This window comes from Vicugna pacos, chromosome X (genome assembly GCF_048564905.1).
Source record: "Vicugna pacos chromosome X, VicPac4, whole genome shotgun sequence".
Classification (NCBI taxonomy): Eukaryota; Metazoa; Chordata; class Mammalia; order Artiodactyla; family Camelidae; genus Vicugna; species Vicugna pacos.
Genome location: NC_133023.1, coordinates 78179867 through 78197411, shown reverse-complemented (window position 1 = coordinate 78197411; position 17545 = coordinate 78179867). Strand labels below are relative to the sequence as shown.

General features: G+C 39.7%; 1 protein-coding gene and 1 long non-coding RNA gene across 3 annotated transcripts; one reads left to right on the top strand and one right to left on the bottom strand.

The window, feature by feature from the left end:
- Positions 1-44: 44 nt before the first annotated feature.
- Positions 45-4941, top strand: LOC140692064 (uncharacterized). Its single transcript, XR_012067646.1, has 2 exons — positions 45-143; positions 4670-4941. It is a non-coding gene; the product is annotated as an uncharacterized lncRNA (long non-coding RNA).
- Positions 4942-9312: 4371 nt separating this feature from the next.
- Positions 9313-10844, bottom strand: BEX3 (brain expressed X-linked 3). Of its 2 annotated transcripts, none has more exons than XM_072956889.1 (3): positions 10736-10844; positions 10275-10352; positions 9313-9880 (listed from the first exon to the last, which is right to left on the bottom strand). In XM_072956889.1, the coding sequence occupies exon 3, from the start codon at positions 9866-9868 to the stop codon at positions 9560-9562; it is 309 nt and encodes a 102-aa protein (XP_072812990.1). In that variant the 5' UTR covers positions 9869-9880; positions 10275-10352; positions 10736-10844; the 3' UTR covers positions 9313-9559. The 2 variants fall into 2 exon arrangements, with proteins under 2 accessions (XP_072812990.1, XP_072812989.1); XM_072956888.1 differs by having other exon boundaries at positions 9313-9927; positions 10736-10810.
- Between the last annotated feature and the right edge of the window lie 6701 nt (positions 10845-17545).

Genomic DNA, 17545 nt, shown 5'->3' with positions numbered 1-17545 from the left:
GAAATGCCTCCTTACTGCGATCCACCCCCTGGATTTCGCTGAAAGCCGAGCATCTTTGCCCTTCAGGCTGCCACCGGAGAAACAGAGGCACTAGACTGGGACCCGGGCGGTTGGTGGAACTCTGCCCACGTTGTTGTAATAAGGCATGTGCTTGTCCTCAGGAATTGTGTTTTCTTTAAAGTGAGGCAGGAGGGAAGTATCAGTATAAAGAAATCAAAGGAGGTATCTTAGGGTCCTTGGACATGAACTAGCTCTCAGAGAATGAACATTTAAAATCACAGCCCATGCTAAGTATTTAGACACCCGTGCAGAAAACTAAGAGACTGTAATCAAGTGACTGGATGATCTAGGAACACACAAGATAAATATTATTTAAGCAATTTTGGATAATTATTTCAAGGAAGCAGGCCTAGAATATTATAGTTATTTAGTAGGCAGAAACTTAAGTCAGTTGGGTCATACAATGGTTTGTCCTGGGGAATTCTGATCATCCATTCCTGTTAATTTCTTCCATATGAAGGGGCATCCATGACCAAAACACTCCTAGCCTCTCTATACACTCACTTCTCAGTCACAGGAACGACTCACCTGATTAGTGAGGCTGGAAGAAGAAACTAATTACACAGCCCAGGACTGCTCACTTCAAGATTCTTGGTGGTAAATTGCCCCTATGGAGCACACGTCCTGCTCTGCCTGCAGAGATGGGTCTTACAGTTGGCCCATAGTCTTCCCTTTCTGTGTCTTGCTGGCTCCCAATTATTCCCTATGGTCTTGCTCCAAAATGCTTAGGCTTTAAAGGGCTCCCCGACCCCTAATACATCCCTGCTTCACATCTGAGCTCTAAACCAATTAAGAAATACGAAAAAAGAATACAGAGAACAATGTATCAACTTTATTCCTTATAAAAGTCATATTGGAGAAAAGTGGCTTAGATCTGTAGGCAAGGCATTTCCTATTAATGAACCCCAGAATTGGATAGACTTATCTACCCAATAGTGCTACAATGGAATAGTCACAAAGGCCAAGGACTGCAATGCATATCTATTAGCTGTCTGGTGGAGGAGCCCTGTCTACATGTGCCCAACAAAAGAAGTTCCCTTACAAAGCTGTCCCTGTAGCAAAAGAAAGGGTTTCAGGACAACTTCTTTGAGGAATACTTCTCAAAGTGAATAAATTCCCCTTGTTCTGTTTGAATACTCACCAAGTAACCTTCTGAGGATATAGCTTTCCATGTGGCTCATTGAACAGTTTTTAGCAACAGCCTTTTATTACTTAACAGGCATGAGTGGCATGGAGACATCTTATGGAGGAAAGTTGGAATTAGATTAAATTCCAAGAATAGGGTGAAAATCACATATTAAGAAAATTTCCCTTGGAGATTTCTTCAAGAAGAATCTGAGGAAATGTTTGAAAATCTGTATACACACATAAACTTAAACATGGACCATAGCCAAATTTTTAACAAAGTCCTATTGAGCCTGGAAGGATAATAAAAGAATCCCTATCATATCCAATGATAACAGACCACAGAAAAAGAGGGAGAGTTAACAAAGCCACATGTTTTGTATATCCATTTCTGTTAAACAAAACACCTTAAAACAATACCCATTTTTTCTCTCTCGGAATTTTCTGGGTTGACTGGGCTCAGCTGGGTGTTTTTCTGCTCCACGTGCTGTCTGTCACCCAGGACTGCCGTCAGCTGGAGGCTCCACTTGGCTGGGACATCCAGGAGCCCTCACTCACATGAGTGAGTGTTGGTGCTGGCATCTGCTAGTTCAGCTGGTGCTGTTGTCTGGAGCACCTTGGTTCTACCCTCCATGTGTAGGGTTGCCAGATTGAATTTAACCCAGTTAAATTTGAATTTCAGATAAACAATACTCTTTTAGTGTAAATATGAGTGATGATGTATGGGCCTCCCCTGACTGCATCAGTGTTACTGAACCGAACTCGGGTTCACTCGTCCATGCACAATAAAACCAATCTACTGACACCAGGTTGTGGTCAAGGAAAGTGCAGCATTATTGCAGGGCGCCAAACAAGAAGTATGGGAAGCTAATGCTCAAAAGGCCTGAACTCCCCGAAGGCTTTCAGGGAAAGATTTCTAAAGACAGGGTGAGGGAAAGGATTGCAGGGTGCATGATCAGCTCATGGACATTCTTCTGATTGGTTGGTGGTGAGGTAATCAGGAGTCTGGTTCCACGCAATCTGGGGACTGTGTGCTTATGGGCAACATACGGTTAACTTCTTCCACCTGGTGGGGTTTCAGTATCTGCAAAACAGCTCAAAGGATATGGCTCAGAATATTATCTATAGCCTTTAAGGAGGAACTAAAGTTCCTTGAATTTGATGGCTAAACTATTATCATTTTGTCTTGCTTGACCATTTTCCTTTGTTTCTGCATTTTCTCACTTCTTTGAATAAATTTATTCTTTGGAACCCGGGGAAGGCCTAGAAGGCTGAAGTTTTTCTACAAACAAGAGGCAGGCAGAGGACATGGTGGGGGTGGGTTCTGTCCCGGGAAGACCCCATAGAATCCTGCTTGGTTACATCAGGAGGATAAATTCCCACAAGTGGGAAGGCTTTGTTAAAGAGCATGATCATCTAATATTTTAAAATATTTACTGTCTTGTCGAACTTTGAAATCTCATTACTAATGGGTATCCCAACCCACTTCAAGATGAGAGATCCTGTTTTCCAAGATTCATGCAAACAATGGATTTCATGATGTTTTTAATATTTACCACTATGATCTTGTTAGAATGTTAGAGTACATCTTATTTTTCTCTATTATATTTCCCTATAACTGGTACATTTCACATGCCTATTTCTTAATGTTCAGCTTTATGCTTCAGAATATATCTTGAAGTAATTCTTGAGTTTGAAAAGAAAACCTGACTATTGAGTTTGTATCTATGTTGCATCCTATTTACATTGAAATTGTAGAGCCACGAAAACTCCAAATACTGCTGGGAGAGGACAAACTGGTACAATCTCTTTGCAGAGACATTTGGCAACATCTATGAGAAAGAGAAGTGAGGTCCTGTCAGCTGTTGCACTCTTAGGTCTGGCCTGTAGATTCTCGCACATATGTGCAAGCATGCTCATGGTATCAAAACAGTCCCAAAGTCACCTTATTAGAGAAATCTTAAGATCACGATTTTCAGAGAAAAAAATGTCAATATGTGATACATGAATATATTACTTATATAGTTAGAGCTAAAAATGTGTAAAGCGATGACATGTTTCATTTATGGATGAATTTGTGAGTAAATGACAAATTTTGGATAGTGGTTCCCTCTGAGGGTGAGGCAATCAGTGAGTTACATAGGGGCACCTACTTTCTGTAATGTTTTACTTCATAACCTTGGTTGTGTCCATGTTTGCGTTTTATAGTACTTACTATACTTTTTAAAAAGTCTGAGTTATAACATATTTGACATGAATAAAGCTCTAGTGGGCTTTATCTCTTAATTAGCAAGTAACCCATTGTCCATTTAGAAAATGTGTGAAGTCCATGCAAATACCAGTATTCCTTGTTATAACACATTCCCCCCAAAGCACATTCTGCTAAGGTTCATAGAGGTTAAATACATTTCCCAAGAACACATGCCTGGTAAGAGGCAGCGTGGTTATTCTAATCCAGGGTTGTTGGATTCTAAAGTTGGATTCTACCCTCGAATCTGTGCACACAGGATGGATAGTAATGTTTACCTTGCTCTAGAGCAAGTTTTTCAACCTCAACACTGTTGACATTTTGGGTCAGGGAGCTCTTTGTTGTGAGGGATGTTCTGTTAAGTTCCAGCAGTTTTAAATGTGGAGAGATTTAGTCATAGAGCAAGGTCGTTCATGGAGTAGATTCTTTTAAAAGAATTAATTTAGCCCCCCCACCCCCAGCAAAATGAGGGGTGCTGCCTCCAGTGAGGGTCAGGCAAAGTGCTTCTGAGAAATGACCTCCACTCCCTGAGACTAATTGAGGAGGAGGGTGAAAAGAGAACCCCTGGATGAGGTCTTTCCTTGAGGGCCCTGGGGAAAGAACCCCATGTCCAGCATAATCTACCCAAAACAAGAGTAAGCCCAGAAGGAGATGACCGTATGTGACAAAGCAGTGACTGGACACTTGGTGATGCTGCAGCATTTCTGCCCCCGCCCCCCAATACATTGGCAGAAAAGAATCACAAGTCATTTTTTCAATACAAAATGGGAAACACTAAATAAATTAGCCAGGGAATAAAGTTTCTAAGAAAACTAGGGATAGCTCCTCTACACAAGGCTGAACTGGAAGCCAAGACTCTGATGAGCAGCCCTGAATGCTAGGGTAATAAAGGATGTTTCAGGGAGGAGAAAAACAGGCAGGTAATAATGAAGCCTGCCTGTTGCCAGGTCAACAGATATTGCACCCCAGTGGCCAGACTCCCTTTAAGCCTCTTGCCCAAGTCACACATCCCCATGAACTTAGAGTGAGTGAAAGAGGACAACCCAGAGAATTTGTGTCGTGGGAAGGCTCACTTCCTACACTTCAAAATTATGGACTTGTGCTGTTGGCAGAGAGAAGAGGGCCTTCTTTGAGTGAGAAATCTGTCTGTCACAATGGCTGGTTGGTCAGACACAATTCCCTACCACTGTTTCATGTTGCAGCTGATCCTCTCTCTTCTGCTCCTCATCACATTAGTGTCCCGCATGGCCTTTCAAATTTGGAAACAACGTCGGACAACTTAATGCCAGGTGATGCAGCCTCCCTGAGATGAAAGAGTCTCAGACTCCGTTGGCGTCAGCAGCTCTCAGAAGAAAAGAACAAATAACAGAATACACTAAAAGAGAAGATGGTGGAGTCCTTTACTATTGCCTTTGGTACTGAATAGCTGGCTCTGGCTTTGCTCAACGAACCACGGGTCTCCACGCCATGTGACATAAGAGCAGGACATATAAGGCTCAGCAAACTTCCTTGTCTCTGCCTCTGCATATTTTTGTCATTATCTACCGAAAAGTTTCTCATTTTGTACAGATTTTGTAAGTAACCTTTACCGTAAATACCCTGTACTACGTGACAGGGATTGTGCTAAGTGCTCTACTTGCGTCATCTAATTCTCAGCACCAGGCTATGAGGTAGCTACCACTATTATATTTGCTTTACCAAAGAGGAAGTGGAGGCTGAAGGGATTTGTCTGCAGCACCAGCTAATTAAAAGTGACAAGGCTGGGACTCAAACCCCTTGAGCCTATATGACCACTAGACTCTCACTCTCAACCCCTATGATGTTCCCTGGTGGGCAGAGAGTGACAAGTCTTCTGTGGTCCTGGGTGTACAACTTGGTGAGATGGGATGATTTCTCCTGGTCACTTCAATTTTCCCTTAGCTTAACATGAACTCCTTTTAGACTGTAGCCTGGTGGAGAGTCAGGAGAGCCAAGCCTACCAGCATTTCATAAGTAGTCTGATGTCACAATGGTAGAGAGTAGAGAGACTCTACACATCAGCAAATAATGCTCTTATTTTATTTTTTAAGATATTCTTTGAAACACATTTCTTTGCAAGTTCATGTGGGAGTTATTTAGAAGATAAAATGTAGGTTTTTTTGGATCTTCTACCTAGGCAATCATGTCATCTGTATACAGGAACAGTTTTATTTCTTCCTTTATTTCTTCTTTCCCAATTTGTATGCCTTTCATTCAATTTCTTGCCTTCCTGCAATCGCTAGGACTCCCAGAACTACGTTTAACAAGAGAGGAGAGAGCAGACATTCTTGTCTTGCTCCTATCTTAGGGGGAAACCATTCACTCTTTCACCATTGAGTACAGTAGTTCAACACAGCTCACACACTCTTTACCTATCTTGGTTCTCACAGCAGCCCTGGAAATTACCTCCATTTTACCAATGAACAGAGTAAAATGAACTAAGGCATTGTCATGACAATAACCACTGTTTATATTACTAGCTAAATGATTCAAAAATAATCTGAAATTCATTATTCTTGTTTGTTTTTGCTTTTTTAACAAGTTTCCATCAAGTTTTTCACTGTCTTTAAGTTAATTGACCCATTTAGTTTGCATCCTCTTTTAAAAACTCAAACTTTAATATAATTAGTGATTAAGTAATACTTATTAATTTAGGAAAAACAGGTAAAAACTTAAAATTAGTCTACACTCATGTGATCTCAGTAAAGGAAACAGGGTGTTGAAAGTAAGATTCAAAATTTTTCTTCTTAATACATTTTCTCTTCTGTTCCAAAGCAACAGCAACAACAAAACCACTTTGGGATGGCTATTTTACAATCAGAAACACCAGCTCTTTTCATTTATGGGAAAATGATTTTTTTAATTGGCATTGATCTGAAGATTTCTCTCTTCATATAAAATTCACCAAAGTTTATTTTTACTAAATAGAAAATATTTCCATCAACTACAAGAGAAAGAGTAAATTTCTAAACAGGCTAATTGTAACTTTTTAAACAATGTTTGGGGGGAAATAAAAAATACAAATAAATGTTAAGATTTTTTTAATTTATAGGGATGACTTACTTATTTGGTTATGTATATTTATGTTACTTAGAAAGCATTCCGACTGTACACGAGATAGCAACTACATTACATGCAATATGCTTGAAATTTTTTAAATGGGATCTTTCTAAACAAAATCAGCATGTTTATTACATGAAATATGTGATCTCATGGAAGAAGACAAATAGACATATAATTTAGCCCATTTTATTACCATTTCCAGCCCTTTTTCTACTTAATGTGACAACTTTTAAGCTTCATAAATAGTTCTTTTCTAGTAAGTAAATGTATTCACTTAATGTTCCCACATTTGACAACTGGGAGTGGACCTGCTGAAATGTGATGACTCTTATTTTCACAGTTTTGAAAAACTGGACTTAAATGAAAGTTGGTCAAATGTGATCCAATTAGCTTTAAGGAGTGGATAAGAGAGAGAAAAAATAAACAAGCTAAACATGTCTCCTTGGCAGGGGCTTTGAAAGAGGCAGTATTCCTCTTAAGAGGCTCTGAGCCTCGTTTAATCATGACTAAATATGGGATGATGATAAAAATTTTATGAGTGCTTTCTTTGGATGATTATGGTTTGTTTATATTTTTCATTATATTTTCTGCATAATCCAAGTACGTCTAATGATCTTGTGTTACATAATTATAAAAAATATTTCATTTAAAAATGTTCCTCATAGAAACTTTAAAAACATGAGTGCAAAGAAATAAACCACCCACAAAGACTCAATATTAACTGTTGTTATATATTATTTTAGATAAATTACAATGCTAAAATCTTTAATAATAATTAAATGCATTATTGTTATTAAATATCTACCGTATCAGAGACTGCTAGAAACTGAGCTCCAGGGTGATTAAGACAAAAATCATTGCTGTAAAAGGGCACAGGCTTGCATAGAAATGAGAATGCCTAATGCATTTAATAATTTTATAATTTTTATAAATTTATTAGTAATAATAAATTCATAATAATGCATTAATTTAACAGGATATTTGGGAAGATTAAAAAACAGTAGTCGTTTAAAGATAGACATACATTGATTGTTTAATGCAATCCAATTTTAGATATATCAAATTTCAGGAAGGTATATTCATTGCAAAATCAAGTATGTAAGGTAATTTAGATCACAATGTTTGTAAAATGGTGTGATCACCATCAGCTTTTCTCCACGCCTATGCTGGCAAAACTCAAATGCATCAGAATCACCTGAGGGACTGTCAAAACGGTAATTCCTAATCAGGTGATTCAAGGGATGACAAGGGGAGGTGGGATTGGGAAAGGCACCCAAGTGTCGGCATTGTTAACATTTCCTCTAGGTAGTTAAGATGCAAGCAAGGGGTCTATGTTTATGTAAACACTGGCACATACGAAGTTTTTTTAAAAAGATTACAGATTTTAGGTTAGAGATTTTTTTTGCTATGGTCCTTTGGAAATTAAAAGTCATGCTTTCCAGGTAAAGTTACTTGCTTGAGCCACTTAATTAAGAACAGTATTGAACTCCATTACAGTTAATTATATCAATCAAAATAATTAATATCTAATATGTCAGACACTAACTAGAAACTGAGCTCCAGGATTATTAAAACAAAATCACTGTCTTGAGGGGGGCACACAATCATATAAACATGACAATGCCAAATACTTAATGAAGTTTTTAAGAACTCACAAAGCAATTTCACGTTTCAGGTATAGAAGGGATAGAAATGGGAAAGAAGTGTGTTTCAGCTTTAAAATGTGTTCCTCTAATGTAATTTACATGTCTTTTGGCTGTGTTAAACTGGTTGGGCAGGCCGGCCCAGACTCTTTTAAGAGAAAACCCCCCACATAGGGTACAAACACAGGCAAAACAAATCTTCAGCCTGTTTGTGTTTTGGAGGTTTGCAGTAGTGCAATTATGGGCACACCATGCTAAGACATCGAGATGTGTCTCCTGAGCTAGGACCCAGTGCTTTCATATCTGAGTTCTTTCAAAAGGAGGGGCATAAAAATAAAACCAAAAAGCACTATTCTGTTCAGAACCATTGTAGGGGCAAGAACCATGGGAATGGTACTCACTTGGGTAAATGTAACTCCAAAGCGGGGATAAAGGCATTCCGCATATTTCTATAGAAGTCAAAGGTGGAGGGAGGATTTAGCTCACCAGGGATTGCAAAGCGGATCAGTGGATTTCTGTTACCTTGTGGACTCCAGCACATCAGCAACAGGAACAGAAACAGCACCCAGCAGAAGGGAAAGTATGCCCAACTGACAAGGCAGTAATCAGGGGAGCAGGGGTACTGCAAATATGAGAGGAATGACAAGGTGGAACCCACCTATTTTGCCCTCTGGACTTGTGAGCCTACATGAAAACTCCCTTTAGTACTTCCCAAGTACCTGATGAGGGCCAGGGTCCTGTCAAATGCTGGGGATTTGCATAGGAGGCAGCCCAACAGTTCCACAGCTCATTATTCCACTCAGCAGCCTTGTAAGGCAAGCATTACTCCCAATTTCACAGAAGAGAAGACTGACTCTTTAAACGCATGTATCTACTAAAGGGAGGGTTTATTCTTCCAGTTAAGACTGGAAAACATGTGAAGTTCACTCTTCTTTAAGGTTGTTGAACCAGTAATTATGTACATTCACAGACTTATTGAAAAATTGTTTTCATTGCCTCTGAAACTCCAAATAAAAAAAGGGAAAAAAAGTCACATATTATCCAACCACAGAAACAGGTGACCCAATTAACATCCTAGGGTATTTGATTTCAGATATTTGGAGGGTTCGTATACTATATATGTATATTTTAATAAGACAATAATAAATGTATAGATTGCTTTTTAATTGCTTTATTAACTTAACATTTTTCCATGCAAATGGGTGAAACTACTGTTGACAGAAACTTAGACTGGGTGCCAAGGCAATCTCCAATTAGAAGCTGGTAACACAGAACCCACCTGACACATGGAAATTACATAAGGTTCACAGCAAACGGATCAGTAAAGGCATATCAGGAAAATGCAAGGGAAAAGAACAATAGTGGGGAATCACAGTATCAATCTCACGGAAAATGGCAGGAGTCAAGGCATAAGGCAAAATTCATCATGATGGTCATGGTGATTAGACAGCTCCCCCATAAGGATACGCAGACAATTCCTCAACTGCAGCTCCCTAAGTTTTCTCCTGATTTCTCTCATCTCCTCCATGAACATTTCCATATCATCTCCATCTCCACCCATCCCATCATTGACCTGCCTATTGGGTATGGCCCATCGGAAATTAGGGGCAAGTCGGCGAGCTTGTCCCCGTCTATTATTTCCTGCTGGCTGGTGGCCTTCGCCCCCTCCCAAAGGGCGGTCTTCCTCTCCATTCTGCACGGGCTGCTCCATTTCTTCGTTTTCCTGGTGGATATTGGCCATGATGAGATTTTTTTTTCCTGGTTGTTTTTCTTTGAACAACAAGCAAGACAAAGGCAAGGAGACAGACTGAATGCTTGGTGCACTGACCAGCAGGATTCAGAGCTCTGATATCAAAGATTTTTAAAATTTATTTTTTTTCCCACTTCAGGAGCTTCGGGCGCCCTCTAGGTAGCTTCCAGTTCGAGCCCCTTCCCCAGCTCTCTCCTTTTACCTCCCTCCCCCACACCCAAAGCCCACCATTTTTCCCTGCCCAGGATTCTTTCCCAGAGAGCAGCAGGCACCAAAATGGAGGACCGGGGATGGAGCCTGGGGGCGTTAGGAGGGGTCTCAGACTGGGCTTTACACCCGCCCCACCCCCGCTGTCCCCCGCACCGACCTGGGCCTATCCTTGCTGTCTCCTGCTTCTCCCGATGCTCGCCACGAGTGCGCCGCCGCGACACTTAGACCCGCAGACCTGCAGAGGGCCGGGGTCGGGGGGTAGGGCAGGGGGCTGCCGCAGCCGGGAGCTCGGCCCCCTCCCGGCCGTGCGCCCCCAACCCGGGCCGGCCCCGGCCCTGCGTCCCCCGCCCCCACCCTCCACCGCCCCCCTCCCGGGTTCACCATTTCCCTGCAGGAACTCGGGGATGATTTCCCATCGCTCTTAGTTGCTCTGCTGCCCTCCCTGAAACCGTATGGCCCCTGCACCCCACCCCAGGGGGTGCCGTATTTGTGCCCCGGAGAATGCTGGGGTGTGGAGAGAGGTGGCCGGGACTCGCTGCGCTGATCCCCTGAGCCGGCCTCTGGCGTTCCCGGGCCGCTGCCTCCCTGGCGTCGGCGCACGGGCCCCAGGGCCCTTACCTGCTCCGCTTTCCCTGGGCCCGATGCCAGCCCGCCGCGCGCAGGGCAGTGGGGAGCTGGTACCCAGACAGGAGTGACGACTGCACCGAAGGCTGCGTCGCTCTGCAGCTCCCGGTCACGTGAGGGCCTCGCGTCACCGCCGAGCTCGCCCCCAACTCCTGCGGTCGGTGCAGCAGGAGCGCCCCCCTCCCGCCTAGTGCACACGCACAAACCCCTCCTCCTGTTTGTGCGCGGGGCCCCAGCTCACACCGCCCTGTCACTCATCTCGCTCCTCTCCAATCTGAGGGCCTACAAGTGGCATCACCTCCCTGTGGTTGGAGTTTTCCTTTCTCTGGTTACCAGGGAGGGTCTGCAACACCCTCCACCCCTCCCACTCCCGCTCCAGGCCTTGGCTTTGGCTTTTCCTGCTTTTTTTCCTATTCTCCGCTGGCCGTGACCCCCCCCCCCGTCACCACACACACCCTGCATGTGCACAGTCACCAATGTCCACCACTTTCCCTGAATTCATACCCTTCTGGGAAATTTAGATTGAGGGGTGGAGTGAGGAGAGAGCAAGGGACTTAACAGAAAGAGAAGCAACAGAATGGAGTAGGCTGTACATGTCTTTCCTGATAATTTCCCTTTATTTCCTGTTTTAAAAAAATCAACATACCATTAAAATTTTTTAAATTACCAGGTTTCATTTTTGAAGGAAATATTTCATCCTGCGGAATGGAAAAGCCTTATAGTTTATGTTCACCTGTACCACCGAGAAAATATTTTTTCTGGGCTCCACACGATATCAACATCACTTTTGAAACATACTAGCTTACTTCAAAAAATTTTTTTTTAAAAATAGAGGCATCTTCCTGAATACAGTTGGTGTTTTGAAAATGATCTGTAAAGTAAATCTTCAGGAAGAAGTCCAGTTGTCAGCTCTTGGACATTTTATGTAAATTTATGTGATGTTTTTGATGACACAGTCTTTGGAGAAAAAAGATATTAGAAATAAACAGGGGGTATGTTAAGCAACTAAACTTGAAACTCATCTTTAGTGTAACTTTTCCTTTCTTTAACTTGAAGTAACTAAAAAAATCCTATCTCAGCTAGAAAATAGAGATGTCTTTAGGAAAGTGGCATTATTATTAAAAAAAAAATTTAGTAAGTGTTGGTTGTGATAAAGGAACCAAGAGTTATTTGTACTGAGGCAAGGCAGGCTAGGCAAATGCTTATTGCCTCTAGTTTTGACTTCAAACTCCTATGTAATCTCCTACCCTGCTAAACTAGCTGAAATATTGAACAGAAGAAAAGTATATGCCTAGTGCATATGTAGTTTGAAATATATAAAATTAAATGTATACACATATGTGTATGTATGTATATATACACATGCTTTTAGAGATACATAGAGATATTGATATATAGCTCCAAAAGCTCAAATTACAAAATAATTGTCTTTTAAAAGAATGCTGGTAATTCCTGGATTCTGTCTCACAGTTAATAACTCTTCATACAGGTATCTCTATTAGTGATATAGACTCGAAGGATGCTGATTAGCATCATGAGCTGTGGCATCAGAAATGTCTGGGGTTAAATCCTGTTTCTACTACTTACTTGATGTGTGACTTTGGGTTGATTACTTAGCAAAGTCACTGTGCTTCCTCTGTGAAACAGGGGTTGTTAGAAGAAGTAAATCACATATATCAACTACTTACCACAGAGACCGAGGAATCGTCAATGAAGGTTGATTCATTAATTTTGTACTATTATTAGATGGTTTCTAACAAGATTTGAAGAGTAGGCAGAACATAGTTCTGTCCTTAGCTAGATCCACTCGTCTTTAAAATCTGTGAGGACCCAAAACATATCTGTTGTCTTCTATTTTGCAAACCCAGTGACTTATAGAATTCCTTGTACCCAGTAGCTGATTAGTGAATACTTGTTGGCTGAATGCATCCACTACTGAGGCTAATAGGTTGCTTTTCATTCGGAGGTCTGTATTTAGAGCAATGTGGAAAAGCTTTTATGAAAATTAGGAATTATCTAGAAAGAACCCCCTGAAAGTAAAGAAACTGCTGTGACATAACAAATCATTGAATACGAAGTTTAAGAAGTGGAGTTTTTAGTCCTCTTTTTGACTCATCTTGAATAAGTATTTTGTTTGAAACTACAAAATGTTAGATGAAAAAATACATTTGTGTATTTTTCCAGATTAGATGTCATGCTAAAACGAGGTTGGTGTTGTTTAAAGTGATCTTTAAAACAAAGTGATGTTTTAAAGATAGGTGAAAATTGTCCTAGAAATGTTACCTTCACTAAAATGTTATGAGGTGTTGATTGAGAACTTCTCTTGTCCTTGGAGTTTTCTGAGGAGTTGAAGATAGATAACAAACTGTTGAGCAGAAAAAATTTTAAATTTCTAAGGCTGAGTTAGGACACAAGAGTCTTAGTTTGGGACTCGTGTGCCCTGAGGGGACAGAGAGAGGGTGAACTGGTTTGATGGCTCTTACCCTGAAATAATAGAAGAGTAGACTCAGTCTCTGCATTCATTTTCTCACCTTTTTTCACATTTATCCAACTCTGTTGGGCTGACTTGATAACACACTGGCTTCATGACTATTGTATGCCTATGGCTAGCACCTTCAGCATGACACATCAACTCTTCCATTTACCTGTTGATAGGTAACAAACCATCCCAAAATTCACTGGTGTAAACTATAACTGATACTATGTTCACAGATTCTGTGAGTCAGAGGTTCAGAAAGTACACAGCAGGGACTACTTTTCTCTGCTCCAGGATATCTGGGGCTTCAGCTGGCATGGCTTGGATGACCGGGGGTAACTTGAAAGGCTGTAGATGACTCAAACAGCTGAGTCCTGCACGAGCTGAGACTGAAATGGCTGAAGAACAGACTCAAGTAGGGCCATCAGCCAGAGTTCCCACGTGTAGCCTGTCCAACATGGCCATCTCAGAGCTTTAAAAGCAAGTGTTCCCTATGTGGAATCTTAAAAAAAAAAAAAGACGAATGAGCTTATATCAAAAGCAGACTCACAGACATGGAATACAGACTTGTGGTAACCAGTGGGGAGAGGGGTGGGAAGGGATAAACTCAGAGTTGGAGATTTGTAGATACTGACTGGTATATATAAAATAGATAAACAAGTTTATACTGTACAGCACCAGGAAATATATTCGATATCTTGTAGTAGCTCATGGTGAAAAAGAATATGAAAATGAATATATATATATATATATATATATATATATATTCATGTATGACTGAAGAATTGTGATGTACACCAGAAATTGACACGACATTGTAAATTGACTGTAACTCAATAAAATAGAAAGAAAAAAAAAAAGCAAATGTTCCCTGTGAACAAGGTGGAAGTTATATGGCCTTTTACGACCTAACCTTAGAAGTCACATAAGATAAGTTCTGCCATACTCCATTGGTTGAAACAGTTACTAGTCCTATGCCAAGATTCAAGGAGAGGGACAATAGACTCCAACTTTTGATGGAAGGAATGCCAAATAATCTGGAGCCGAATTTTAAAACCATCACACACCTTACTGGTATGTACCTCTTACAATTTCTTTCCCTCCAGCTAGATAAGGCAGTCAATATGTTAGTGACCCTTGTTTGGTTACAATTGTTAAGTACAAAATAACTTTAGAATAGGACCTAAAATGGAAGTCCCCCAGCCTTGTTCCACTCATATTTTTCCTATCTTAAGGATTTCTAAGAAATTAATTTTTACTGAAAAATGTTTAGCATATTTGAATATTTGTCTACACACAGTTATCTGTCTGTGTACTGATTGGGTACTGATATGCAAAGGCACCAGAAAGAATTGGAAATAGGAGAACAAAATAAATGGTGAGGCTAAAAGAATGGATTAGCAGGGTTATAGAACATTGGATTTTACAGTCATGTGTTCTGTGCCTTTGCTTAATTTTGGATTTATAGGGTATGATTTATGATCTCACTGGCAGTCCTAAGCTCTCACAGATCATGTATTGTCAAAACTGGAACACCCTAGAATTATTTTAATCCAAGAGCCTATTTTACAAATTGGGAAACTGAGACAGAAAAATTAAGAGGCTTGGCTAGGTTACCAAACAAGACAGTGGCAGAACTATAAATAGAGCTACCTATACTTTCTTAGCTAATACTGTTTTTTTTAATGTATTTACTCATTAATTAATTAGCCTTGTAGGTTTATACATATTGTACATAAAATCAAAGGAAATACAGTAACATTTCATTTATAATTGCTTTTGGCTCTTGTGATGATGGGAGATAGGCCAAAATCATAAATCCAATGTATGATTTTCCACATTTTCTAAATATTCTGTGATAAATTAGGTAGATATGAGAATATGCAAGAAATTGTTTTTAAAGACTAGTAAAACTGATAATTTTTATGTGTTTTTAGTGCAGATGATTTTTATCTATCTCTAACTAAAGAGTAAACTCTCCTTCTTTCCCCCCAACCAGGGCACACAGACACACATACATTCTTCCCTTCCTCCCTTCCTCCTCTTCTCTTTTATGCCTCTACCCCAGCTTCAGAGTCAGGGTCTACCTTTCCCACCAGGAATCTGAGACTCAGGCATTAGCAGCATGATAGTATCTTGGGCCATATTTTACACTTAGGTGTCTCCCTGTACCTCCCTCATCCTCTCCCATATAGTTGACCTCATCTTTGAGATTAAAGATGCATTTCTAATACTGGACATCAGATGGTAATTAACCCTATCTTCTAAATTGTCTCCAAGGAAAATGTATCCTTTTTGCAAGTAGAAGGAAAAAAATCATTAATTATTATTTTTTAAAATTCAAGTTATAAGATAGTATGTACAGAATTATCCTAGTTTTCTTAAATATACAGTGATAAAATATAATAGCACCTATATAAATGCTGTATATGTCAAGCATTTTTGTGTATGTATATTCATTATTACATTTTATCCTCCCCCAAACCTATGAGGTTGTTGCTTATATTATCCCCCATTTTACAAATAAGAGAATTGGAGGAAAACAAGACTGTGCAACAGATAGGAAGTGGTAGAGCAGGAATTCAAAACCATATAGTCTAGTTCCTAAGTTCATGCTCTTAGTGTCTACTCAGTTTCATTTATTAATAAATCCCAAATCTATATCTCATCTGTTGTTAGAGCTGTTTTTTGTGATAGGCACTGCCTGCCCATTCCACATCTGAATCTCAGTACTATATTTAGGAGTTCTGATTCCCAGGACATAGCACTTTCCACTTAATAAAAATATAAGAAGTACACTTTTTATTCAATCCATAATTTATTGAATATCTACTATGTGCTAGGCAAGCCCTGGAGATATAAAAGACAGTAAGACAGATAAAGCCTTCATATTCTTGTGGAGCTCATGGCTTAATGGGAGGAAACCAGAAGGAGAGTGTGGTAAGTAATGAAGGGGCAATTAGAGCACTGAGTAAGAGGACTTAACCCAGTTGCCAGTGAAGTCATCCAGGAAGAAGCAATGTCTAGGAGGTCAGCTTCTGTTATGACAGCATGAGGAGCTCTGTGGACCTGCTTTCCAGTGAAACTAGTGAAATTTATAAAAACAAAAATTTAAAGTCTTTAGAAATGGTCTTAAGGGCATATATTAAGTAGAAGAACATCTATTTGGGAAAATAGACAAGCTGGGCAGAAGATCAACCAGGAAACAGAAGATTTGAGAACACTATGCACCAACTAGACCTAATAGACATTGAATATGCCACCCAACAGCTGTAGAATGCACATTCTTCTCAAGTGCATGTGGAGCATTCTTCAAAGTAGACCATGTGATAGGCCATAAAACAAGCCTCAATAAAGTTAAAGAATTAGAAATAATATAAGATGCTTCTTTGACTACAGTGGAACAAAATTTCATATCAATAACAAAAAAATTAGGAAACTCACTAATATCTGGAAATTAAGCAAAACACTCTTAAATAGCCAATGCATCAAAGAACAAATCAAAATGGAAATCAGAAAATATTTTGAGAAGAATGAAAAATGAAACAAAACATACAGCATATGAGAACTTATGGCATGGAACTTTGGTATGTTGAAACACAATATACCAAAACCTATGGGGGTGAAGCTAAACTTATTCTTAGACGAAAATATATAGCTGTAAATACCTACATTAAAAAAGAAGAAAGATCTCAAATCAATATCCTAACTTTTTACCTTAAAACACTGGGGACAAGGAGTAAACTAAGAATAAAGCAAGCAGAAGAAAGGAAATAATAATGATTAGAGCAGAAATTAATGAAATGGAGAATGGAAAAAGAATAGAGAAAATTAGTGAAACCAAAGCTGGTTTTTTGAAAAGATCAACAATATTGACAAAGTTTTAGCTAGGTTGATATGAGAGAGAGAGAGGGAGAGAAAGAGAAGAAGAGGGAGGGAGAGAGAGGGAGAGAGAGGGAGGTGTGTCAAGTTACTAGAATCAGAAATGAAAGAGGGGCCAATATTACTGACCTTACAGATATGAAAAAGGATTATAAATGAAATAGCATGAAATATTGCATGCCATTATATTAGATAACAGATGAAATGGACAAATTCCTAGAAAAACATAAACTATCAATACCATCTCAGAAGTAAACAATCTGAATAGACCTATAACCACCTAGAAAGAAAACTCTAGGCCACATAGCTTTACTGCTGAATTCTATCAAACATTTCAAGAATCTTCCAAGAATTCTTCCAAAAAAATAGAAAAGGACAGAACACTTCTCCTCTTATTTTATGAGACCAGTATTGTCCTGATACTAAAACCAGACAAAGATACAAGA